Genomic DNA, 27,905 nt, shown 5'->3' with positions numbered 1-27,905 from the left:
AAGTCAGGGAGTAGTAAAGTGGTATCGAGAGGGAGGAGGGTCTGAATATGATGAAAAAACATTGTATGAAATTCTCAAATTAATAAAAATATTTTAAAATCATGTTTACACTCCCTGGCATTACAAAGATGGCTATAACCGACTGTAGAGCAGTAGACAGTTCAGTTCAGTTGTACTGCATCTTTCCCTTTTATTTTTCTGTTCCATGAATTTTGCCTTGTAAGCAAAATATCTTCATTGTATAGAAAATGACATTTTCTTATATTCAATTAAAAACAGCATGCCTACTAAAGGAGCATTATGATTTCTCAATAACCATTCAAATAGTTTGAAGTAGCCAATGTTAACATCTCACTGTGTCCCCCACCACCACCAAAAAAAAAAACCTTTAAACCTTCCTATATATAACATTATAACTCATGGAATTTTTTTTTCGATTGATTGAAAGAGAACAAATCTACTTCATTTTAGGAACTAATTTTGATGTACTTAAGTGTATGTTCTATAAAACAGGAAAGAAGACATGTACCTTGCACAGCATCAAAGCTTTGGACCTGCTACCACTCGGCTTCCTTCCACTGAGGGTTTTCTGTTTAGTGAGCAGTGAAGTACGATTCTTAACTCCTGTTTCTGTACTCTTCTATCCAAGAAGAGTCATGCTGTTCACAGGGGGAACCTGAAGGAATAGATGCCCTCTACTAAGATTGTGACTTTTCTTTATACCCTGGAATTATTCATACCCATACAGCATAGAGTTTAAAATTGATTCAAAACATGTCCTTCAGAATTTTTTTAAACTGGAAAACAGAGTAAGTATATATAAATTTTTTTTTAGTCTTTTTTGAGACAGTGTAGCCCCACCTGTCCTGGAACTCACTATGTAGACTAGGCTGGCCTTGAACTTAAAAAGATCTGCCTGCCTCTGCCTTCCAAGTGCTGGGATTAAAGACCCACCACATAATGAAAATTATTATAAAAGTGTTTTTTGAAAATAATTTCCCATAATTGTTAAGATCCTAAAGGAAGTTAGCTAATATCATTAAAATAAACAGTTCTGTCATTGTCTGAATAAAAATGTATATTAAATTATAATGGCTGCAGAGAAAGAATCTGTATAAATACATAGGCACACTAGTAAGGATCAGAAAAGAACATAGAGTGAAGCTCAGGGTAAAGTGGAGTTTTTTCTACATGTAAAGTTGAAAACATTCTGAAAGTTACAGAATGTTGGTGCATATATAATATATATGTATATATATAATATATATATATGGTTTCTGTCATAAAAGCTTGAGTAGATACCCATGAAGGAATACATGTTTTTCAGTTTTCAGGATATTAAAGTGGATTTCGATATCATTTGCTCTGATTTACATTATCTCCATTCAGCCCTGTTGTCCCTTTTATGAGGCATCCACTGATCTGGAATTAGATTATGTAGGATGCTACCAGTTTTTATGTATTTTTTTCTACTCTCTCCTTATTGGGAGAGGGGAGAAAAGCAGCCCACTTTGGATTTAATGGCTTCATCCCCAATTCCAGGTCTGATTAGGAAGGACAGACCATTGCAGTGAGCCCAGCCCAGACCTGAATTACTTGGGCTGAAGAACATTGGCACTGCTGATAGAGGCATTAATGCTGGTTTTGTGTCTTCTCCACAGCGTGATGCTGTCTCAAGGTCCTTTGGCCCTTCCTCATTCCTCCTATTTAGTCTTTAGCCTACGTAGGGTAGGCTGGATACCCACTACCCCATTTGTCTTGGAGCAGCCTTGCCATTAGACCAGGTGTTCAATCTCCCCAGGTGTAGTTGTCTGTCTGTTTGCCAGTCTTGTTCCCCCACTGCCTTCTTGGAAGATTGCCCTCCATATAGAAACAGAACATTGGAATTAAATTGCATTCATTTGCACATCATTGGAAATTCCAGCAAAGAGAAGAGTCTAAGCTAACCTTTTTAAACCAAAACAGTCTGTTTAGTATCTGGAAATGATAATGCTCAGTGTTGGTAGAGCACAGTTTGCTAGAACTTTTGGGAAAAACTGTTTGGCAGGATATATCATGACACTTAAAAGAACCTTCTAACCTTTGACCCACTAACTTTACTTCCAGGAATTTATGCTAAGGAAACAATTGGTGACACAGGCAGTGATTCTCTGCAAGGATGTGATGGCAGAACTATTTATAATAACTAAAAGGGGATAACAATCTGAGTCCACACAGAGAGAATGGCTATATAAATCAGGTACACCATACAATAGAATACCCTGTGGCCATTTTAAAATTTATCAAAGGCTATTAAATGACACTGGAAATCTTTATCATGTTGAGCAATTAAAAAAGCAGGCTGTGAACCATGTATTTAATATTATGCCCCCCCCAAAGTGAGGAGCCATTTGCTAAGTTGTTAACAGTGATTATCTGTTGTATAAATTACTTTTTTTCTTTATTTTTTGGTATTTTCCCACTTTTCTGCAGAGCCATAATTTGGTTGTCAGAATTTGGAAAAACTAACTTCCTTTCTCCTCCAACCCCCCATCCCCATGCTGTGGATTGAACCCAGGGCCTTGTGCACCCCAAACAAATCCTCTACTGTAGCACTACATCCCAAGCCCAAGATTAACTTTCTTCTTATTGGTGAGCTTGTGTCTCCAGTAAGAGTGCCATTCATCTTATACCAGCTCCACAGTGGTGGTGCTGAGGCCTGAAAGGGTCTAATGAGTGTTCTAATTGGGAGCCTTCCCATGCAGCACTATCCACAGCATGACAGACATACCCTGGCCAGTGCACAAGATGGTCCATCATTCAAGTGAATCACCACAGAAGAGTGTCAAGCTTGTGATATGACTATGCACTGTACTTGAACTATCAGCTTCAACCCCACGGGCTGCCAAGCCTTTAGCCTTATCTCCCTAAGCCGTTACTCTTTCACTGTCCAGAGCATCAAAGGAACTGCCTGGGATAACTACTCCTTTTGAGGACACCATGAACCAGCAAACTACAGCTGATGCATGCCTTCTAGTTGGATGCAGACCAACCCAGCAAATGTTCCATCCATGCTAAAGTTGAGGCTGTTGTTGGGCCTTGATGAGTGGCCTGGAAGGACACCAGGAGTATTTAGAGTGAAAAATGTGCTGGGATGTTCAGCTGGGAGATGCCCAGGGGCTGAGGGATGTAGAGGAGCCTTGGTCATCTGCTAAAATTGTAGTTAGAAAGTTATTTCCTCCTGTCTTAATTTTGATCTTTTATTATCTTTGACCTCATTAGTGGGAAAAGAAGTTAAGGCTTCCTCATTGGAGGTTTTAGAGCCAAGTACAATTGACCATTTTCTCATTGTTGTTGGCTGAGTTTGTTTGGGATTGTTAAAGGGTGAGATTTTGTGTGTTTGTTAGTTAACTCTTATCATTTTTTTAAGTAAGCTGTAACCAGCCACTGCTATAGTGGAGGGAGAATTGATGCCCAGGATGTCACTGTCATCATCCCCATGCATCTTCAGTCCCTCTTATATGTTGTATGAATTCCATCAAAACTACAATAGAATGTCCTCAGTGTCTCTGAGAGGATTGCTTCCGTGTATATAGGCCTTCTGCTACTGTAAGTATCCTTCAGTATCTAAAAATATACACTAGTATTGATAGGACATTTATGATGTGTCTCTGGAGTACAAACAAAAGGCACAATTCCTTTAGCAGTTGAAAACATAAAAAGTACTGTGGAGTATGCATTTTATTATTACATGCACTCCAGCACACTTAATAGATTTTAAATTGTGGCCATTTCATAGCAAATAAATGTTATTGCTATGACTAAAATAAACAAACAAATGAAATTCTCTTAGATGTTAAAATGTGTGGTTAATGCTATGGCAGTTGACATGGGGATTGGAGAGTCACTTCTTACAACAGTTATGAGTGCCCTGCATTCCAGCCTCACCCCCAGATAATTTCAGCCATGTTCTCCTGGCCAAGAACCACTGAGATGTCTGAGGGTATAAAATGACATTCAGAACCCACATTGCATTCCTAGCCTGTGTTGCCAGCCAAAGGCATGATTCTTGGTACAAGGGGGATAGGAAGCTAGAGGTGTTTCCTTTCTATAGAAGTCATTTTAAAATATTTTGTAGTTTCTTTTTCATTACCCTATGGTACCAGTGACCACAGGAACAGATTAGCTTAGGTTTGGGGCCCAGGCTGTTCTCTTGAACCTCCAGCTGGTTCCTGGACTTACTGACTGGGACATTATCTATCAGGGCAGAGAGGAAGGCCTGCCGAAGCATGTTGGGCTAGAGTGAGGCTTGCCTGCGGATACCCCATTGTGGTGCAGTCCTAAGAAAGACTGCTCAGCATAGGTGGAGGTGCCCCTGTTCCTGGGACCAAAGTCAGAGTCAGCAGGAATAGACATGAAACTTGTAATAGTGTCACTTACCTCCCTGTGATGATTCCTACCATTTTGGTTTACAGTTGTTTTTTTTTAACCTATCCCATCTTGTCAAATATCATTTAAGCTCTTTGAAGCCAGGCACTCTGGCAAATTCCACTTACTGTCTCGCTCGCTCATTGTTGGTGCTCAACAATGAGTCTTTGCTGTATTGAGAAAAATGTTTTTAAAGGAATCTGCTCTGAATTTAATTTCTTCCCTTCTATGAATTCCATCTGCTATATAAGTCTACCAGACAGAACACTTGAGGCAGGACTGTGGAGTCTGTTGGAATTTATAATGTGTTGAGTCTTATTGAGTCTGTTGCTGTGTTTCCATGCTTCCTTGCAAATGTGGTAGGCATCTAAAGGAAACCCATAAATCAGTGGTTAAGAAGATTGCTAATGCTGTGGCTGGGTCTGGAGACCAGATAAGGTCTGCTATCCCAGAGACAGAGCATTGGCAATGAGACCCCAGGCTTAGGGTCAAGGCATTGGGATTTGAACCTTAGCCCTGTCACTTACAGGCTGGGTATCCTCAGGCAAGCTTTACCCTAGCCCAAGTTTTCATATCTGTGAAGTGGAAATTTTAATAGTGCCTACAATGTGGGCTTATTCGGTAGCTTAATGAGATCAACTAGTTTGCTCACAAGCTATTGAATACCTATCGGCAGTGAACAAAAGGGACAAAGCTTCCTTCTCTTATAGAATTCATATTCTAACAATATAATAACTCATATTAGCATTTAATAAGTGCCTAATCAGATTCATCAGAGGATAGCTGATGAACTTTACATAATGGGGCACTGAATGCTTCCACAGGTCTTTATGTTACAGCAGTAGCAATTAGGGCCATTGTCAGGTCTGAACTGGTTTAACCCTAATGAAGTCTTGTTAAGTAGGACATGCATGTGTTCTTGCTAAACCCCAGTCTGCTTAGGAAATCTGTCCCTTTGGACTGGATTTCTGTCCATTTCACCTCCATAAACTGCTTTGTCTAAACAGTCCAGCAGCCAGCTCAGATTCAGATGATGGTGGTCCTATAGCTAGCTAATCTTCACATCTTCTCACACATCCATGTTTTAACTTTCACATGTGATTTCACTGAGTTACTAAGGCATTTGTGTAATTTGTGGAAATAAATCAGATGGCTGGCAAGACCAATTAAAATTCATAAATGAAAGCCAGGTGTGGTGGCACATGCCTTTAATCCCAGCACTCAGGAGGCAGAGGCAGGTGAATCTCGGTGAGTTTAAGGCCAGCCTAGTCTATATAATGAGTTCTAGGCCAGCTGGGACTATAGGGGAGACCCTGTCTCACAAAAGACCAAAAACAGAAAAATCTACAAATGAGATTGTAGTAATTTTAGTCATTCCTCTTCAGCCATCCATGAAAGAACAAGATGGACACACTTAAGGTTTTGGTTCCTTTTTAAAAATTGTCTTCCCACTGAGGCTGTTCTTTGAGCATCAAAATGCTCAAAATCCATGAAAGGAGAAAGGACAGTATACCTTCAAGGAGCAGTACACAGCCATAATTGCTGTGTCTGAGAGGTATGTGTCTATCTTCCTCTGTACCCTATTGTGTTTCTAATGCACACACAGATCTACAATGGCACACAGCCCATGTAGTTAAAAATGTAAACAGGAAATTGTTTTCTAGCTGAATGACCTTTGTAACCCAGAAAAAGAGTCATTTCTGCTGAGACATAACTTAAAAAACACACACCAGTGAGTACTGAAAGCTGATTGGGAATGAGGCCTGCATAGAACAAAGTGGGTAATAAGACTCAGGTACAGACTCATGTATGTAATTTCAGGGCACCGTTCACCAGGGACCAACCATAAGACGGATGATGGGAGAAGCTCCCATCTCTTAGAAAGTAGTTGCTCCGTACAGGGTGAAGAGGCATGTTTGTACAGCAAGGAATCAGGGAACATGCATTCCTTGGAAGATGCAGAGGCCTGGCCCAGAGCTCAAGACTTGGCAGCATGCCTCTGAGTTTTGGTGCTCCTGCATTCTGTTCCAATGCCCTGTCATCTGGCCTCTCATTAGCCTCCTGTGCTCCCATTGTGGTTTCCCTGTGTGCTGACAAGTTTTCTGGTTGTTATGTCTTGCAGCCCCCCGAATCCAAGCCCAACTTCACCCCTCTCGCCATCATGGCCCATGTTCTCGGCACCATCCAGTCCTATGCCCACCTCATCCACGTCCAGCGACTCATCCCCCGCCAGGTCTGTTGCAGGGTTTGTTTGGTTTTCTGTTGCTGCTCTTGTTCTCTCATTGGCTTGGGCCCCTCTTCATGCAGTGTTCAGCTTCCTCGTCAACTTTGTTCTCTGCCATCCAAACCTGCGCTTGCTTTTTGACAGGCCAGAAGAAACGGTTCATGAAGACTCCAGGTAAATCATGGATGGTGACTGATGTTTCTGTTTATGCAGGGCTGGTCGGGGACATTGGGGGCCCTCCTCTGCTCTCCTGTGATTCCATCCTAAGAAACCAAGACCAGGAGGGACAATTTGTATGACTCTGCATGGCACTTTTAATATCCTCTCTAGACCTTATCTAAGTTCTGAATTACTCTGTGGTGCCTGAAGCTTGGGGACAGGATACCTCCTAAATAACACTCTTGTTTTGATGGTTCTCTGAATTTGGTCTCTCCATGCTCTGGTATAAGATAATGTTTTAAGGAACAGTGTTGAGACATGAACTGGCCTTTCCTTATCTCATTTTTATCAGATAGTGTCAGGTGAAGTTTGTGGGTTGGAGTGCCAGCCCTGAGCACTAAGACCAGATTCACTGTGTGAGAGGCGACTGTTCACAAAATTAAAGACAGACAGGAAGCAATTTCTCTTTAAATTGCTCAGGGCTTTTGCCTCCTTGCCCTCCATGTACTCCAGGAATCTTATGGCCTCCCAGCCCTCTCCTGTCTCTGTGGGTCATGACCCTGAGTGCTCATGGGACCAGGAACCACCTCTTTTTTGTGGGTGAGTGACTTGACCTAGTTCTTTTTCCAAAGGGCTGTGCTATAGTTTCCCCTGCCATGGAGACTTCCATAGCTAAGTGTCACTATTCTTCCTTCTTGAGTTCTTTGCAGAAAAGAAGCACTTCAAATCCATGAAAAGAAATAATAAAGATCCTGCACACTCTATGCCATGGGGCCCCTGCCATGGGCACATCTCAAACTCAATCTCTGCCTTCAGAGCGAAAACTCAAAGAGTCCAGTTATAAGTATCACATGCATTCTTGGCTTTGGTAGGATTTTCTCATCCTGATTTTCCTCCTTAGCATGGGTCCATCCATGACGCTTAAATAATTTATAAAGCTGACTCTTGTTTTCTTAAAAAAGAAAATCACATGCTATCTATATATACAAGTAAGTACATTGCTATATGCCCCTACAGGCGGTTCCACATCTCTCACTTCATTCTATCCTCAAGTGACAATAAGACAAGAAATAGCCTGAACCCTGTTGCAGAAAAAGAAAACTAAGGAGCAGAAAGATGACATGGTCACTGATTAGATGAAAACCACTTCAGATTTAGGAGTTCTCACCCTCAGCTCAGCATTTTCATTCTGAAGACATGAACAGCCCTAGTTAAGTTTCTGTGCCACCCCACCACTAGGCTCTGCTGGGTTAGACAAAGGCTTCCCAACTAGCTTGGTCTTGGATGGTGGGAAAGATGGGTCTGCAGTGTATTCTTTTTCCTTTCCCTATATATAAGGTAAAAAATCAGATCCTGGTTTTCTAACACTTAAGCTATTTGTGAATTATTTCTTAGGTACCGTCTGAACAACTTGAGTGGTAACTATTTCTAGGTTACCAGAAATGGTATAGATTATTCTAATTAAGTCTAGTCAGTTGGCTCGTGAGGACCTGGAGCAGAGGAACTACAATGGCTCACTCATTTATTAAACAGACTAGGCCTTAGGAGAAAGGGGCTGTCTTTTTCATGACAAGTGAGTAAATGGTTATTCAGTACTGCCCGATCTGGCCTTTGTTTAAAAAAGCATCATTAGAGGGGAAGGGGTATAAAGATGATTAAGATGTTCTGTATGAAATACACCAAAATTCAATAAATTTTTTTTAAAGCACAATTATGAAGCTGCCATTTTGAAATAGGCAAGGCAGAGTAGGGCTTGGAATCGAATGTCACTGAGCTCTACATGTGTCCACTGAGATAAATTCAGATAGGAACCCAGCTGGAAAGGTAGCCCACTATTAGGCCAGAGAGTAGTTACAGCCCCCTAACTGCTGTTTCAATGTACAGCCCAGAGATGGGGGCGTATGCCCAAAATTCAGGTCTAGTATTTCCTTTCCCCAAATTGACTAACAGAACATGAAACTTCAGATGTCCTTTCCCTGGGCAAAGCTTTTAGAAACATTCTGAGTGAGGCCTAATCAGCAGTCCCAAAAGCTTTTGGAAATGGCTTCCTCTCCTGTCCTCAGACCATTTTCTGAGCTGCTTGTTTGAAGCTCAGGGGTGAGTAGAGGCCACTGACTATATCACAGAATTAAAGACTGAGACGTGAAGCACTTTCTCTTTAAACTACTCTGGGTTCCTGTCTCCTTACCCTTGGGTGCTGGAGGAGCCTGCGCTTAACCTTTGCCTTTGCTTTCACTTGCCTACCTACCTCACAAGAAGCCTCTGCCTTGGACCCCTAACTTTTATTTGCACCTGGGGCCTAGGAAACTTCCTTAATGATCAGGCCATTGCAGGCTAGCCCCACCTCCAGTAGTGTGCACAGTAGAGAGTGGGTTGTCATTCTGCAAGCTTGCAAGGGCATTTGAGGGAAATTCCTCTGAGTGCTTTCCTGGCTTCATGCCATGCTCAGAGGCAAAAATTAAAAGTGAACCAGCAGAAAGATCCAAAGTTGTTTATGCCCTTGAAGGCCCAGCTGAGAGCTGCTGTGACAGGAATTACCAGAACTTCCCCACGCTATGTCCAGTGCCATATCCAGTCGCAGAGCAGAGAGCCAAGCAAACAGCAGCATAGTAGAAGGCACATCTTTAGTCAGAGCCAAAGTCTACAACACGAATTTTCAGCTGTCGGTTTTGGTAGGAGCCCTTTACCTAAAGCAAACCTCAGAGCTTTGCAAAGGCAGCTAACTGTGAGCCCTAGGCTTGTTGCAGTGGCAAACTTTTAAAAAGATTTGACTTGTCCTGGTTAGAGTTGCCAGATTTAGTGGATCAGATAAAAATACAACCTACTCAGTTAAATTTGAATTGAAGATAAATAACAAATACATTTCTTAGTGTATCTTATGGAGACACACACAAAATTATTTATTGTTTATATGAAATTCAGATTTAACTATATGTACTACATTTCCTCTGGCAACCTTACTTCTGAGGAAAGGAACAGCCCCTTTCAAAAGCACCCCTTCTAGGGCTAGGGATGAAGCTCAGTGGTACAGTGCTTGCCTAGCATGTACAAGGCCCTGGGCTTGATCCCTAACTTATATACATGTATTCATCCATACATAAATATACCCCTCTACCATCCCTTTCACCTTTCTGTACATCCTAAGGGAGTAGGGTCTATCAGTTGTCAGACACTTAATGTAGGAAGAAAAACAAGCCCTTCCCTGAACTTTGTTTATACTTCTAATGCACTATTTTCCTTTCATTACTCAATTGCAAAGCCTAATATTGGTGGAAAGTTACTACTTTCAAATGATAATCTTGGGCACCAGAAACAATGGCCTCTGCTTTCTACTTGCCAAACACTCCTGCTCGTTTCCCTGGATGGCCCCTGTTCTGTCCCATTACCTTTATTTAATGAGGTTAATAAGTAACTTTGAGGAATATCAGCCAGAAGAACCTTGCCTTCCCTGGGCTCTTTGTACTTTGCCCACTGCTCTGCCCTGTGCCAAGAGGCATTCCCACCTCAGCCTGGTCTCTAAGAAAGACCCTTGCTCCTATGGCCAGGACTCTCTTTCCACCTTCCATGCCATGAAAGGCTACACTTGCCTGTCAGTTCACTATTTGGTTGTTTTGTCCCCTTTCATAGCCAGATGACTTCTCCTAGCTATTCTCCACACCCCCTGGCAGGGAGAAACACTTTTTATTCACCCTAGACAGCTACACAGTGAGTGCTGTGCCCTTGCTAGACAACATACAGGTTTAGTGTAGTTAGAGCAAGAACATGCCCTTTGCACCAAACTTTATTATTTAATGAGAATCAGACAGGAAGAGCTGTTTTCCAATTGGTAAAAAGGCTTCCCTCATTCATTCCAGTATCTCCATGTCATTTTCTTTTTCTTTCCCAGTTTTTTTCCTCCCCAGCATTCATTCCTGGCTATAAGAAAACCAGAGGGAACAACAGTAAACTGTAATTTCCCTGGCAACAAATTCTGCATGACCATTGGCTCTGCTCATCCTACTGTACAATGCTCTTTCATTGGTCTTCCCTTCAGTTTTCATGGAACAAAGACAGGAAGGATTAGATTCTTGGCCCTTGGTCTAGGTTTTTATCTATCTGTATGACTCTTCTTTCTAAAAAAGAAGCTGCACGTGGTTTCCCCCAAGCAATAGCATCAGTTCCAGAATGACCCAGGATGCCCCACCACCTCTAATTCTGTCTGGCCTGACCTGAAACCAGAACCACCTTCATCCACTGGAAATGCATGCACCCAAGGAACCAGGGCATTGCCAGCTCTTTGATGCTCTCTGATTGTCAAGTGAAAATAAAGTAAATCTATCTCTTGACTGATTGTCTAACCCAGAGGACTCCTGGCTCATTTTAAAATTGTGCTTATGAATTCTGAGGTGTACTTCCTCAGATGACTTGGAGAAAGAACATCACTTGTGACAAATAACCTTTTGGCTATTAAATATTATTCTGACCCTTAAGAAGTCTGTAAACTGATCAGAATAGTTGGATACTAAAGCCAAACTTGACAGGAAATAATAAATTAGCTTGTGCTTACAAATGACCTTGAAGATATTGGCTCGTACCTTGTGGCCTGTGATGGGTCAAACCCTGCCTGACTTCTTGGTAGATAAGCTTTCATTGGAACACTGCCCCACCACTTATTTACATGGTGTCCCTGACTGCTTTGTGCTGCCACGCAGCATGGAGTCATTACAACAGAGACCATATACTTTCAGAAGCTACAAGATTGGCCATTGCTTTGCAGAAACTTGCCAGCCTCTGCTCTATAAGCTTCTCAACCCTAGTTGTGTGGGGGAGTCACTCGGAGAGTGACATCCAGCCAGTATTAATAGTATTAACAGTTTTAAATTCTGATGCTTATATCTGTGATTCAGCAGGACCCAGACTTTTTAAATGCTCTCCAGGTAATCCTGATGACACAGAGAGTGTAGTCAACATTCCCTGACCAAGAGAAAGACCTAAAACACAACACAACAAAACAAAATAGCCTTCTGTGTCCTCTGCTTTCTTCCTCCTCTGTAAACTCCCACACTGGTGGCCTTGTGTGCTTATACACGTATATGTAACTTTCACACACCCCTCCTCCCTTCCATGTCATACCCTGGGGACTGAGAAGTTCCAGTTTTGGAATGCTGCCCCATAAGCAAGCCCCAGGCTCCTGAGAAGCGAAGAACATCTAGGAGAACGCAGGCTGCCCTGTCAGGGCCTAAGCCTGGCTCTGCTGGAGTTTCTCCTGATTCACTGAACATCGCCAGCTTCTGAGAGCCAGGTGGCCAAGGTTCTCCAGGCAGGGTGGAGGTTCCTTCCCACCCCCAGGCACTCCTTCCTTGAAAGCTACTCCCCTCCCCTCCAAGGCTCTGCTGTTGGAACTCTGGTAAAAAAAGCTTCACCACGGTACAAGGTGACCCTTGAAGTGTGCTTTCTTGGAGCTTATGGCTTTTTTCCTGACTCTTCTCACTTTTCCCCTGCAGCCTTTACAACTTTCCCACCTCCAGTTTTGCCATCTGGCTTCTTTGTCAGGCTCTTCCCAGGAGAGAGGACTAGGTGGCTTGCAGGGAAGGGGAAGAAGAAAAATGAAATATCAGGGACTCTGGGGTGGAAAACAGTGTTAAATAAACTTCTCTCTCCACACAGCATGCCGTTCCGGAAGGCAAAGGCCTTGTACGCTTGCAAAGCCGAACACGACTCGGAGCTCTCATTTACAGCAGGCACTGTCTTCGATAATGGTGAGTTTCTCATTGCCTCACAAAGATTTGGGGGAAATAAATGAATACATTTCTCATGTGGGGGCAGAGGTCTCAAAATCAGACTTCCGGAGGCATTACCTTGAGTAGACACACATAGGCAGCCTGTCATTGAATATTTAGAACGTAGAATGAGATTGTACCTGCAAAGGCCAGACCACAGTACTTGGTTCTAGAGTTCAGGGTCTTGGCTAGACAGGGTGGAGCATAAGGCCACCTGCTTTGTGCATTCCCCTTGGAATCAAGAGCTGCAGTGGATTCAGCAGGCAAGGCCCATTCCCAGACAGCTGGGCACTGGGCGGGCTCTGCAGCAGTGAGCCTCCCTGGGCTCCTGCTCATCCTCCCCTGAACTTGGGAGCACAGAACAGACTGGCTCCATGATATCACCGACACCCCAGCAGCTGGCCTGCTATGATACCCTGGTGCAAAAATGGGTCCGTGGCACTCTGTAAAACAGGGTCAGTACTTGCTTAGTGCAACCATTTTCTTTGTGCCTTTTTGTCTTCCACCCTAAAGACATATAATTTGCCATAATAATTTACCCAAAAGGAAAATCCAGATTCCTTTGCAAATACCAGGTTTCTGTGAGTGCTGCATTTTCTGCAGATGAAGTTCTCCTTTGGGGTTCAAGGCTGTTTGTTTTGTTTGCCTAAAAGGGGCCTGCAACAACCTGATTTTAGAACCTGGACATTTTCTCTGACCATTCCTTGGCCCCAAGTGGGCTAAAAGCAGAGTTCACACCAACCTGGCTAGGTAACTCTGCCTGGCCCCAGACCTGCATCCTCCCATGTGACTGAGAGCCAGCAGAGGGGGAGAGCAGTCAAAGTGCCTGCACTGCACAGAAGAGCCTAAACTCCAGAGCCAGGCCACAGCATACATCTCAGCCTGACCTCTTGCTCTTGTGTGACCTCTAACAACAACTTAACCTCTGTGTGTCCCAGTTCTCTTCAGTGTCACAGCAGGTAACACTACCTACCTTACAGGGCATGGTGAAGAGATGTCAAGAAAATACATGTCCCAGGTTTCAGTTGGTACTTAACACATTGAAGTCATTCAGTATGCTATCCTTATTGTTAGGATCTTATGTCCATCTAAGAAAAAGGCTCTAGCATTGATCCATTCACAAGGGCAGGTTTTCTTTCTTTTTTTTTCCTTTTCTGGCTAACATGGTCCAAACCTGGCTGTCAGCTGGCTCTAGGCACTGGTTATAGGTCCCTGGGACCCGCTCCTTGACTGCAGTCCCAGCCAAAGTAGCTAGTGCCAGGTGTGCCCAGCCCCTGCATTCTTCCCAGCTATTAGTCAGACACGGATAGACAGAGCTGCAAACACAGCACAGAATGCAGGGACAGTCCCAGCCTAGGGCCTCCTGGGCCAGGAATTGGGACAAGGTCAAAACTACATGTGGCCTACTGGGCCTGCAGTCTACCTTGGCAGTTCCCAAAGCCCAAAGCTCTGTTTTGAGACCTTGATTCTGTTGACTTCTGGGTTCTTTGCAAATCAGAGCATGGAAACAATTAGTACAATCCCCTCTTTCCTGTCTACAGCTGTGCTTTCAGGCCAGCAGACTGGCAGGTGCAGTGAGTCTGCTGATGGCTGTCTAGACCAGGCCATTGGTGACTGTCCCCTGCACAGATCGACTAGGAAGTCAGCCCAGCTGTAACCTGATACAGCCTCCCAACAGACAAATCAGAATAGGCCACACTGCTTGGCAGCTGTGCTCCTACATGTGGGTGAACAGGCTGAGTGATCCTCACACTTAGAGAGACTCCAGAACTCTAAGCCCTGTCCTCTAAGACACAGTTCACTGCTCATCCAGGTAGGGGACCATCTTGTTTCAACCAGTTCTTCACTCTGCCCACACAGCAACCCCTCAAGGGTGGTATATGTGCTTGCACACCTTATTGGTAACTGTTGAGTGTGGCAGCATTCTTCCAATTTTGGAACAGGTTTATTGAGGTATACACATGCCATGTAATTTTTCCATTTAAAGTGCACAGTACAATTCTATGATTGGAATATATTCAGAGCTTACCGCTATGTAATTCCAGGATGCTTTTAACATGCACACGTGCGTGTGCGCACACACAGACACACACACACACACACACCAGTGAACCACATATCCATTAGCAGTCGTGTGCCATGTACCTCTAACCTTCCTCCATCCAACCAAAGAAAATTACTAATCTATTTTCTGTCTCCAAAGATTGGTCTGCTCTGAGCATTTCATACAAATAGAATTATGTAACATGTGGTCTTCATGAACAGGTTTTCTTTTTTATGTAACTTTTTCAAAGCTGATCCATGATATATGTCTGCACTTCATTCCTTTTTATGGCTGAATAATATTCCATTGTTTAAATATACCACGTTAATTGATGAACATTTTTTTATTCTCACTTTTTTACTGTCATAGTTAATATTTATGTTTGAGTGTTTTAAAGGCATAAGCTTTCCATTCTTTTGGGATTGTTGAATCAAATGGTAACTCTATGTTTTACTGTTTGAGGAAATGCAAAACCAGTTTTTATAAGGAGCTTGCACCACTTTGTATTCCCTCCTCTTTGATTTCTAAGTCTCCTTCTTGAGGTAGCTTAGGTAGTTAACAACAACAAAGTCAGGTGCACATCCCTGTGACTTTTACTGGCCTGGGCCTTTCCTTCCCACAGGATGCTCAGCCAGGAGGGTGCTGTGACCACTCCCATCCCACCACCATCAAAAGTCCTCAAAGACACATGCAGCAAAAGGTCTGCTTTCCTTTCCCAATCCTTGTGATCTTTGGGATCCTGGCAGAGTTCTCCAATACTAGTCTGTTTTAAATACGCAATGCCAGCAACCTTCCAGGGACAAATCAAGCCTGAAAGAAAACACCCCTTGGTATCAACAGGACTTCAGTCAAAGATAGGTCCAACAGAAAAAAAAATTTTTTTTTTTACTTTGTGTGTGTGTGGTGTGTGCATGCGTGTGTGTGTGTGTGTGTGTGTGTGTGTGTTTGTGTGTGTGTCTTCAGGCATGCTTGAGCCAGGGCACATATGTAGAGGTGGGAGAACACCTTTTCGGGATTTTCCTTTCATTTTTTTTTTGTGACTAGAGCTCCCTTACTCTTTCTGCTGCAAAACTCCAGGCTAGCTAGTGTGAGAACTTCGATATGATTGTCCTGAACATCTCCCATTTCACCATAGGAGTCCTAGGATTACAGATGCACACCATCATATCCAGCTTTTTACTTGGACTCTAGGGATCAAACTCAAGGCATTTGGCAAGAGCTTTTACCTCCTGGGCCATCTCCCTGAACCCTGACAGAAATATTAATCCACTTTCTAGATAGATTTGCTGATTATTTCATTGGGTCCTATTCTAGAGGAAAATGCTACATGTGCTCCTTTGTCAGAAAAATCAGGTACTACAAAAGAAAAATGATGACGATGTTAGATGGAGGTGGCCCTTTCCTAGTGCCCTGTCATACGTTGACTCTGGTACTAGTAGGTAAAGGCTGTTTACCTGGGATGCTCAGTAGCTGTCAGGTTAAAACATCAGCCCAGCTCCTGACAGGTTTGAGCCTGTGTGCTCATGCCCTTCTCATGTCTGAGCTGTGTTTTGTGTGTTTCCTTTTTCAGGAATAAGGAGAGAGGGAGGGGTGAAAGTCTACTGTTTCATAACCATTAACCCCTCAGCCCTGGGATTCCAGGAGCCCGTGTGGTGACTGAGCCACTGCTTAGTCAGCTCCTGGACTTTGTGCAGTGGGGGATGGGCATGCAATACTTAGAAATATCTCCATTGTCAGCCCTTGCTAGTCTACTAGGAAACTTTCCCTTCCACCAGGAGCCCCTCAGACAGTAACTGGAAAGAGAAGTAATTCCTGTTCTTAGGAACAACAGTCATCGGGAAACAGTGTGATTAGCCATACCTAGAAAATTCACGTGGCAGTCACAAGAATTGGGTTCTTGGGATACTTTCATCAAACTTCCAGGTGAGGGACTGGGGAGATGGATCAGTTGGTAAGTGTTTGCCGCACAGGCATGATGACCTGAGCTCCATCCCTGGCATCCATGTACAAAGCCAGGTGTGGTGATGTACCTGTGATCCCAGTGTTGGGGAGGCAGAGGCAAGAGGATCCTGGAGCTCGCTGGCCAGCCAGTCTAGCTGAATCCAGGAGCTCCAGGTTTGCCGAGAGTCTGTCTCAAAAACTAAGATGGAGAACAATTGAGGAAGATACCAGTACCAATCTCTGACCTCTACACATGTGCACATGAGCACGCATATCCATCCATACGTATATATGTACAAACATACAGAATATTTGAGGTGAGTCACATGTCTTCATTGTGGTATACATGGTGCCATACCAATGCCTGGCAGGACTGTCCCAGGAACCCCTGTTGGTAAATAGCATCCTCACCAGAGAGCCTCCAAGATGCTCAGGAGTGGGGTTACCCAGGAGTTCATGAGGCAAGTCTCAGGTCCCTCCCTGTGTTCACTGCCACACCAGCATCCATCCAGCCTTCCCTCCTCACCTAGATGTTCCTGCCAACTGCCTAGCAAGCCCCTTCTACTCGTGCACTCAGCCCATTTCTGCACAGCAGCCAGAGTGGTCTTCCAAATCCAGCTGTGTATTCCTCTGCTTACAGAGTCCTCCCATTCTCTCTGAAGGCTTCACAGGCTCTGCAGCCAGCCCCTACCCTTCTGAGCATTCACTCTGTACACCACAACCTCCATGGTCATCTTAATGTTCTGAAATAGGGCTGAGCAAACTACAAACTGCTGGTCAGCCACCTGTTTTTGGAAAATGAAGCTTTATTGATGCCTAGCCACCCGTGACTTTTTGTTTATATATTCTCTATGGCATACTAAGGACAGAGTTTGAGTAGAGAAATGATTTATCCTCTGGCTCTTTATGGGGAATTTGAAGTCCACTGTTCTGAGGTCACAAACAGTTCTATCTACTCAGGCTGACCCTGTGAGATCATTTAGGTTATAGCTTTCTGAGTTCCTCTCTTCTCAGATCCCTCCCCAGATCTCTCTCTCTCTCTCTCTCTCTCTCTCTCTCTCTCTCTCCCTCTCCCTCCCTCCCTCCCTCCCTTCTTTTCATTTTATGTTTATTGGTTTTTGTCCCTCCCCAAGGGGGACAGATAGAAGAGCCTATCACAGTGTCCGACACCTACTGAAGTACTCACCAGACATTTGTGGAATGAGTAGATGCTTGATAACTGCACAGAGGTTGGCACTTCCTCCAGTGGAGGCTTTTCCCCCAGGGGCAGCCAGCCATCAGAGATCTTAGTCCCTCTCACACTTGCCCATTGTCCACAGTGAATTAGGAGGGGAGAAAGCACGAGCTATGTGTACAGAGATGTGCCATGTATCCAAGGCTTCAGTGGAGAGAGAGAGATCTGTCCACGTCAGCAGCAGCTTATATGATGTGCTTGCCAGGCTGGATCACCACCCAGGCAGCTCCCTGCAACTCCTTGTGGGTCTATAGCACACTGGACACTGGTACAGTTCAGTCTTCCAAACACTAACTGAGCATCTTTGATGTTCAGTGCCAAGCAGAAGTTACCATAGGTACTGAGGTTAGCTGTCCTGGGCCCCTGGTGTACCTCCCTTATCTTCTAGCTGTGTAAATTTTGGCAAAGTGCCTAGCTTTTTGGACTCTGTTTCTTATCCTCAAAATGAGGATTCTAGCGGAACCAGCTCCACTGCACACTCAAGCTAACACAGTTAGGTGCTGTTGTAAAGTTTCTGCTGTTTAACATGGGCTCCCTGTTTATACCATTCTGGTTAGATCCAGGCAGGATATAATAGGAAGGACTTGGTCTCTGGACTCAGACAACAGGGTTCAAACTCTGGTTCTACCCTTATGACTGTGTACAAATTAATTTATCTAAAATTCTGAGCATATGGCCCCTTGATACTCAGCCTTTTGGAGTGTTGGGTTGCATTTATAATGCATAATATAGAGAAGAGGGAGAAACAAGTAGAGGCAATTCCATAATATTGTTTATGAAGGAGCTGGAGCTTCAGCTGAGCTTTAAAATGTAAGGCCAGGAAACAGAAGACAGCAGGAAGTGGGGGATATCTGGGCTGCCTCCCTCCTCCATTGGCTAACCAGACCAGAACTTGCACTCTGATTGTCACCTTTTTTTAGACAGAAAAGTTATGGCTTTTTACTTCTACAAAGCAATTAAAGGGCAGGTACTAGGCCACATTCCTAGATGTTCTATTGGTACTGATTTACATGGGGCCCAGGAATCTCCAGATTCCCTAAGCATGCAGGTAGGGCTGGTACATTGTCTAGCAGTAGACTTCAACAAACCCTGGCTCGAGGACTCCATTCAGCAGATGCATGCAAAGGCTGCTTCATCCCCCACTGTCCATATGACACACCTGTGGGCCTTCCTTGTCCTCTCTGATTCTTCCCATAGTCTGCCAATCCCACCTCTCGGGAGAAGTGCTGTTTGCACACCTGACTGAAAGAAGTGGACGTGTACATCCAGCACAGTAACAACCCAACAGGGAGCTGTGCTGCAGACTGGGTGGGCTCTCTGTTTTATTTTGTTCAGCTACTTTAATCTTTCTAGTTCATTTGTTTGGACAAATGGGTTTGCTTGTTTATTTTTGGTTTTAAGCATCTAAGGTTTTCTGATGATTTGGTAGGTGTGGAGACCAAGTCCCTGGCTAGGTTTTTGATTGATTGATTGATTGATTGATTGATTGATTGATTGATTGATTGATTGAGTGAGTGAGTGTACATGTGTGTCTAGTATGTGTGGTGGCCAGAGGGCCTTTCATTTTTTTTTTTTTTTTTAAGACGGGGTCTCAGTAAGTAGTCCTGGCTGGCCTGAAACTTGCTGTGATAGACCAGGCTGGCTTAGAACTCCTGGAGATCTACCTGCCTCTGCCTCCCAAGTACTGGTATCTTTACCACCACACGTTTTTTTTTTTCCTCTGCGTCTGTCTGTCTCTATCTATCTATCTATCTATCTATCTATCTATCTATCTATCTATCTATCATCTATCTACTTGAGACAGGGTCTTTCACTGAACCTGAAGCCATAGTTCCAAGAAAGTCTAGACTACAGGGTGAGACTCTGTCTCAAAAAAATATAAACAAAAATGAACAAACAAAACCTAAAAGCAGATAACAAGTAAAATATAGTTCTCAGCAATCATCCCTGGATATGCCTTGTGGTGCATTGTTGATATTGAGTAGGTAGGTGGGTACATGGATGGGTGGCTGACCAGCAAGCCCCTAGGTAGGGGTCCTCTTGTCTCTGCCTCCCAGTGCTAGGATTTCAGGTGCACACTGCCACACCTGGCTTTTTACATTGGTGCTGGGAGACTGAACTTGGTTCCTCATGCTTAGGTAGCAAGCACCTTACCTCCTGAGCTATCTCCCCAGCTCTTTGCCCATATTTTAATAGGAGGGAGTTTTCTCCTTGCTAATACACACTGGGAGTTTATGATGTGCCTGGTTCAGTGCCAAGTGCTTTGCCCGTCGTGGCTCCTTTAATCTGTACCAGAACCCACAGAAACAATTTTACACTATCACTGTAGAACAGGAAGTGATCCGGGCAGTCTCAGCTGGATAACCAGGCAGAGGAGGGCAAGGCTATTTGGCGTTCCTTAGGGGTGGCCTAGGAAGACTTTTGGTACCTGGAGAGGCAAGGTTGCCTCTAACTGCTCCATATACTTCCCTGAATGGTTGCTGTGGATCTAAGGTATTCTCTACCTTGGTTTTATTCTTGAAGCCTAATGGTGCAAAGTTATGTAAGGTTTTGGAGGCCAACCTAAGGGGTGTCTAGCCTTGTTCTCACCTAAGGAAGCATGGAAGTCCACATGTTAGTTCTTCTAGAAGCCTTGGTGCCTGTGCTTTTACTCCCTCCGCATTTGCTTCCTTTGGTTTCTGTTCTTGCTTCGTTCCTTATAAACCGAAAGTAGAATTAAATAGTAGTGTAGGGGAGGAAATGCTCTTCTAAAACAAGCTCAGGAAGTTGCTTAATTAGCCCAGGAAGCGAACAGGGGAAAATTCATTCTCTCCAAACAATCTTGGATAATTGGAGTTTTCCTAATCCATTTTAGAATGAATACCCTGCCCCACCTCAGAGTGGCCTGTACAGCTGGTTTACAAGTAGCAACATTCACACACACACACACACACACACACACACAGAGATCCATGATTCTGTCTTCTGTCCTGCTACAGAGTACTTTAGACTCAGCTGAATTTCTCCATAATCTTTATTATCAGTAGTTTCCATAGAGAGGGATTATGACATCACAGAAGTAGATCTATATTCTGTGGATATTGAAAAATCAAAGGGACGGAACTTTGAAAGTTGCAGCAGAAGGAGGAAGCAGACAACTTTCCAACTTGTATATAGAAAAAAGAAAAATTCTAGAGTACAGAAAAGAAAAATAAGAGCGTAGGTGGAACAGAAGGAAGGCATTCAAAGGCTGCAGCACGAAAGAAAGCTTTGCATGGAAATTAGAAGCAGTGGGTGAAGGTTTAAAGGAAAGTCAAATAAATGAGTAGAAACTAGATTGGTCAAGCTGGACTTGGTGGCTCAGTCTTCTGATCCCAGCGCTTGGAATGTTGAGGCAAGAGGATTGAATTCTAATCTAGTCTAGGATACAGAGTGAAACCCTATCTCAAAAAAACCACAAAAACCCAAAATGAATAAATCCCCAAAATTAGATAACCAGTAAAGAATAGTTCTTAGTAGTCCTCTCTGACAATGCCATATACTACATAGTTGATATTGAGTAGGTAGGTGTGTACATGGATGGATGGATGGATCGAGTATCACACCATTTACCTCTAGCCCTAAAAAAAGTAAATCTTTTGCATATAGTTTAAAGCAGAAACCATAAAATTTCTGAAGACCCTGAAACTGCACGATTTTGAATCTCTGAGTATTTCCCTTTTTGTTGTGGATAAAGTTCAAAACAGCCGGGGCTGGAGAGATGGCTCAGCAGTTAAGAACACTGGTTGTTCTTCCAGAAGACCTGGGTTTGAATCCCAGCATCCACATGACAGCTAACAACTGTCCGTAACTCTAGTCCCAGGGGATCCGACAGCCTCTTCTGACCTCTGCGGGCATTGCATGACACGGTTGCACTTACCTACATGCCGGCAATACACACATACACATAAAATAAAAATAATAAATAAAAAATTTGTTTAAAAAGTTCAAAACAGCCTTTATCAGAAGGAGAAGGCTTATATCCTACAAAAGGTTAGGGACCTCTGTTTAAAACCAGTTCTGGAATTATGTAGCATAACAAGCAATTGTACTCATTCCCTAACTTTCCTCACACTCCCTGGCAGCATAGCTCATCCACCTCCTGCTCTGCCCATGACCTCATCTCATCTCACTCTCTTTCCCCTTACAGTTCACCCATCTCAGGAACCTGGCTGGTTGGAGGGGACGCTGAATGGGAAGACTGGCCTCATCCCTGAGAACTACGTGGAGTTCCTCTAAACCTCAAGCCCCAGCAGAGCTCCTAAGCTTTACGTGGTCTCCATGACAACTGCTGATTCCGGTGTTGTGGGCCACTTTCCATTGCCACAGAAAAAGCAGAGACTGACTTTGTTGCTACCTGCCAACATGAATGCGTCTGGGAATTTGTGTCCCCCTTCACCATGATTCTCTCTACTGATAACATGGCAGGACTGCAGGAATCAAAAATCAATCAGCAGAGGGGGCCATTTGATTTTGGTAGCCCAGAGAAAGACTTGCAAAGCAGTTTTCTCATGAGTGCCCTAAGTAGAGAGCACTGATTTTGTTTCAGCAGTCACCAAACCCCCAACCTTTTAAAAGACGGAGTAAGATAAGAGTAAACCCCAAGAGCTTGCTGCATTGCTGAGTCTGACAGGGCAAGGCTGAGAACCTGGCACTAGATACAGGCCGGTCTACTGCTTTTGTTTACAGCAGAAGCTCTTCCTCTCCCCTGCCTTCTCAGAGGCCCACAGTGCTGCGGGCAGCTGGGTCTGTCTGTTTGCACACAGGATGAAGGGGTTGCAGCACTGTTTATATAAGGTCCAATCTCTCACCATCTCTGCAGCAACTCTTGGCTCGTCATCAGAATTTCAGCCCAGTCTTCTCATACAAAGAAGCACATGCACCCACATTTCCCGCTCCTGAACCAGGAACTTCTCTGCCACTGAGAACTGCCATCACTGCCATCACTTAGTAACCATGGCAACCCAACCTACTCTAAAACTAAGCCAAAAAATAACATTCCTCTTTGCATGACTCCCCCACCCCTTGCACTGGTAGTGTTTTTTTAATGGTCTTCCAACAACTGAAGCAGAGGATTGGGTAATCAGGTGATCTGTGTGGAACAGACAGGATAGCAGCTGTGGAATGTTCCCTTTCTGGTAAATTTCAGCATCATCAGGATACATTTGGCATAAACTCTAGCAACCCATTGGGATTAAATTACATCTAGGAGCAATACTCCTATTCTTCATGCAACAGGTGTTTGCTTCAGAAGGCAAGCTGCCTCCTCTCTATGGGGACAGCATCTGACTTGTTCCTTAAGTTCTCCCATTCCCTAGTCCCTGTCCTGCCATTGCCAGTGGTCACCAAGCAGCTTCCTGACAGTGCTTTAGCTACTGTAGATTTCAGAGATGAATCGGGGCCAAATCTGTGTCTTGAAGTTTAAAAGGACATCTATATTCACTGCCACTCAGAAAAAAGGGAATTAGTGTACAGGTTTTCTGGGCATGAGACTAATACAGGCCTTTAAGATTCAGGAAGACACCAAAGGTTGGGGCCTGGAGGCCAGGGTGTGTTACCTTCTAAGAAAGGCAATTCCTGTTTGAAAGGGGCTGGATTTGACAGAAGACTGTCATGGTTAGGGACAATCATCTGGATATTTCAAATTCATTATGACATCCAAAGAACAGAGTCATGATGTCTTCTACATGTGCATGTCCTTACAAGAGGGACTGTGGAGAGACAAACTGTCAGGCTCTCCTGAAGCCCCATTGATGGCAGCATTGCTCCCAAGAGCATCTCTGGCTTCTGGAATTCCGTTAGGGTCCTCTAATGAAGAAGAAAACAAAAACTTGAATTGTGTTGAATTACTGTATCTTTTACTTTTTTTAAAGATAAACTTGTAAATAGAGTGATTTGAAATACTATATGGTAAAGTTTTATATTTGATATTCTTTAAGCTAGTTGCTCTACACATTTAGTCATTGATTGCTGAAGAAGTGTGTTTAAGAAGGAGCCAAAGGAGACAGGGTTGAAGAGTCAAGGTTGTGGCCCCCTCTCTGGCCTGGCAAATGAAGATGTTTCCTAATGGTTCCTGTTGGTGAGCCTGACAGTTCATTGTGTTCCATTTTCTTTATCTACCTGTGTTTTTGAGCACTCTTTGGGCGGAGTTCAAAAGAGCATCTTCAGGCAATGAGTTTTCAAAGAACTCCCACCTAGCGTAAGGTGACACTCAGGATTTAAACAGGTGGGTCCAGGGTGACTTGTTTATTTTCTTCTCAGGTGTATTTCTTGGTACCCCAGGCCATCCAGACAAAAGGAGATGAGGCAGTTACATACTCTCACTCCTTTTTGCATATCCAAGGTGTTACTAATGTAGCCACACTAGTTTGTAAATGCTGTGTGTCTTTCAGTTCTAAGAACTAAACAAAGCCAACTGCTTGGGGTCTTTGGTTGTTCTTCCTTCCTATAGATAGGCTTTTGCTCTTGCCATTTACCCCCAGGTTCCCTATGGCCCAAAAGGAAGGAAAAGACCACAAGATGATGCTGTTTCAGTTTTTAAAGTGGCTGTAAAGTTAATTGGAGTTCTTTGTTGTGACAGTATTCAGTTAACAGGTCAGGGATTATACTACTGTCACCCAGAAACTCAGCCAGGAGCAAGGGAGACTACCCTCCAGTTAGGGAGCAAGAGTGAAGCCAAGCAAGGGGAGCACAGGACTCAAAGCATCACTGAAGCTGGATATGATGGCTCATGCCTGTAATCTTAACACTTGAGGGGCTGAGAAAGGAGAATTTCTGAAGTTCTAGGCCAGTCAGGCTAGAGGGGTTGGAGAGGGAGAGGGAGCGATCATTGAGAACCGAAGGAGGAGGACAGGGACTATACTCAGGTTCCACATCTGTTCTCTGTAGTCTTGAGAACAGACTGGGAAATGGGGTGTGAGGGGCATATGCACTCATGTGTCATTGTGCTTTCAAAACTGAAAGAGCCTACATGATACTTTAATATATCTGATTATTTAAACTGTCACCTGCCCCATCATAACAGAAGCACACTTGTCACTGGGCCCAGGTTGACTGCTTGGATGAATGTCCTTTCCTCCTGAGCTGGCCCTGGCTTAAAGCTGTTACCAATAGGCTCTCTTAGGCTGACCTCTTCCCAGCTTCCCCTAGGCCATACAGGGCCTGTGACAGATGGTTGCTCTGTTTCCATTTGCCTGGCCAGGCCTCTCTCCTCCCCTTCAGCTACAGAATTGGAGCAACAAATATGAGCCAAGTAGGAAAGAACTCGAAGATTAAAAATGAATTGCACTGTCTGTAACCCACCCCTCTCCTCCTCTGTCTCCTTGAATAGGGAACACTGGGGTAAGATATAGGGAGAGAGTTGGTGTAAATCAAGGCCTGGATCTCTGATTGATTGATCAGTTTCAGTTTTTCTTTATGCACTCACAGAGCTTCACAGCTGAACAATGCCAGGCCAGGAGAGGATACTTTCCCTGTCCCAGGCAAATAGAATCCTGACTTGCTCAAGGCTAGTGAAATTCTCTCATTTTTCAACATAAATATGTAAGAATGGGCCCTGTGCAGTGCTACCTTCATTGGAACTGGTTCTTAAGTGTTTCTAAAGTCAGTATGTGTCATCTTGGGAGTGCTTTTCTGAAAGAGAGGCAAAGAGAAAAGGAGCAGTTAAGTTCTGGCAGACCAGCATTGGTGGGACAGAGCCACATGGTCACTTGGGCATTGTAGGCACTTGCCCATGAGTGTGCCACACCTATATTTTGAAGAGATGTCCCTGTCAGCTGAGTTTGCTTTCTGAACATGGTAGCCCCATCACAGCAGAAGCTTTCTCTTAGTCATAGAGGTCACAGAAGCAGCCATTCCTGAGGGATGGGGAGATAGAAGGTATCTGTTTAATGGCTAGCTGTTGGCACCTTTCACCCTCTGGCTTCTGCTTCCAGAGACAAGCCTGGTCACCTAGCTTTACCCTGGCATTCCAGTGACTGCCCTGGCACAGTGTTTACTTTAGCATTGTTTGTTCTGTGGACTGCCATATTTCCCTAGTAGGTGAGGAGCCAAACAGCTCCTTAGTAGCTACCTGGCTTTGAAAGGAATGCCCTGGTGTCTAAGGAGTTCCTGCCATCTCTGGCTAACTTGATAGTGATATGTTGACACTCCTCCATATTCCTATAAAATCAGATGAGTGCCCTCACACCCCATGATGGTATTTTAAAAAGGTCTCTTGTGCTCAGATGTTTCTGCAGCCGTGCTGATGTGCTGGGCACTGGGCCACCACTCTGTGATCATAGCATCAAAATGACAACAGCACTGAGCGGTGAACCTTTCACATTTCTGCAGCACGCCTGAGACAAGACTCCAACAAGGAATAATTAGCTTTCTTCCTTTTGCCGCCCACAGTACTTGTCTAACTTAAAGAGCCCCTCGAAGCAGACAGAATCCAGGTGTCACTCAGCCAGCCTGTGTTCATGAGAGGAAAATTTTCTGATGTAATGCCAGAATCTGAAAGAGAAAAGTGAGCCACACTTTCAGTTGTCTTTTTAAAGAGAGCTAAGATACTGCTTTTACTGTGGATGAAAAACTATCACAGAAAACATTTCAGAACTAATAATTTTTCAAAGTTCATACAACATTACAAAAAAGAAAATTCCTTTTGAAGTAGAATGGTTTAGAGAGCAAGGATGAGTATAGTCTTAGCCCATGGAAGGACAGAGTCAAAATTCACCTACTGTAGTCAAAACCACAATACTGGTAATCCAAATGTCTGAATGACCTGAACAGCCATAGCCAGGCTGAGGCAATTTGTGCCACTTTGCACCCACTGTCCCTGCAGCCTTCCAGGTAACACCAACAAGCAGCTTTCTTGAGGTCCAGATGTCAGAATCAGCCTTGTATCTTTGAAAACATACATCTGTTGATTCTGAAGTGTATGCATGCATATGTGTGTGTGTGTGTGTGTAAAAATGCAGCCTCACATAGAGACCCACATGAGCTGGCCTGGCCCTTCCTAAGCTTCTATAGCCTTAAAGATTTGGAGGTTGAGAATAAGAGACACGAGAGGCTGTTATTACTTAACAAAAGATCAAAGATACAGAGTCCAGGTGTGGTGGTGTACACCTTTAATTCCAGCACTTGGGAGGAAGAGGCAGGCAGATCTCTGTGAAATTGAGGCCAACCTGCTCTACATAATGAGATCCAGACCAGCAGGGGCTCCTGGGAGACCCTGTCTCAAAAAAACAAAACAAAAAGTTGGAGATGTAAATGAAGTGCCAGGGAAAGCATCCGCTCATATCACATAGTTATCTGCAGCCATGTTCCTTAGTAACTTATTAAAAATCATGTTGACAAAAATCAGACCCATAAATGCTTAGTAGCTAATGCTAGGCTAGTGTTCAAAAGCACTCTAAAATTTAGACATCTACCCATATTTTGGGAAATAAATGATTTGCATGTTTAATTCATCTTTTAGGCTACCTTGAGTATACTGTAAAGTGCTGTGTAATATATCAATAAAGTACTTAAAAATGGCACTTTAATATCTTCTTTTGAAAAACCATAAATAATGCACTGTTTTAAACTTCAGTATTGAATATTGATTGGTGCATAGAATCAAATTCTGTAATTAAAAAGTAACCTGTAACTCCTGTAACTAGGATAGAACATTTTCCCTGTTACTAGAAAAAAAAGTTTTATCATGTTCAAGCTTTTTTTTTTTTTTTTTAAAAAAAATGTTTTCGTGTCACTCTGCATATCTATGAAGAAAATACAGTTTCTGTGAGCAGCCACTGAGATTTGGCTTTCCTATGTTTGGTTGCTGTGTGTGGTGGTCCCTGTGAAGTGAGAGTGTGATGTTTGAATTAAAGGACTTTTCCATTTGGTGGTATGTTTGTTTCTTGAATTTCTGGTTTAGTTTGGACTCAAAATTAATTTCTTCTAATAAGTATATATAGACTCTGATCAAAGGTCGTAAGTCTAGACCCTGACACAGGGCTCAGCCACAGAGCTGATTTTCTTTGAGTGCCAAGGGGCTTTCTTTTTGACTTACCAAGTCAGATGTTTGAGGATTGGCCTTCAGTCCAGCCTATTATTACACAGTTAAGCTCCAAAGAGTCACATCTCGTACAAAAC

At 43.7% G+C, this 27,905-nt stretch overlaps 1 protein-coding gene across 1 annotated transcript in view; it reads left to right on the top strand.

Annotated features, from left to right (window-relative positions):
* Positions 1–27,660, top strand: part of LOC103743570 (rho GTPase-activating protein 26) — a 422,060-nt gene extending 394,400 nt beyond the window's left edge. Inside the window, exons 21-23 of the mRNA XM_029569236.1 lie at positions 6,530–6,640; positions 12,437–12,528; positions 21,937–27,660. Of these exons, the coding sequence (XP_029425096.1) occupies positions 6,530–6,640; positions 12,437–12,528; positions 21,937–22,025 (292 nt within the window). The 3' untranslated portion in view covers positions 22,026–27,660. The remainder of the gene's footprint in view (positions 1–6,529; positions 6,641–12,436; positions 12,529–21,936) is intronic.
* Positions 27,661–27,905: the final 245 nt, after the last annotated feature.

Source organism: Nannospalax galili, unplaced genomic scaffold (assembly GCF_000622305.1).
Source record: "Nannospalax galili isolate Female #2095 unplaced genomic scaffold, S.galili_v1.0 scaffold222, whole genome shotgun sequence".
NCBI classification, from domain to species: domain Eukaryota; kingdom Metazoa; phylum Chordata; class Mammalia; order Rodentia; family Spalacidae; genus Nannospalax; species Nannospalax galili.
This window is presented reverse-complemented; position numbering and strand designations above follow the sequence as displayed.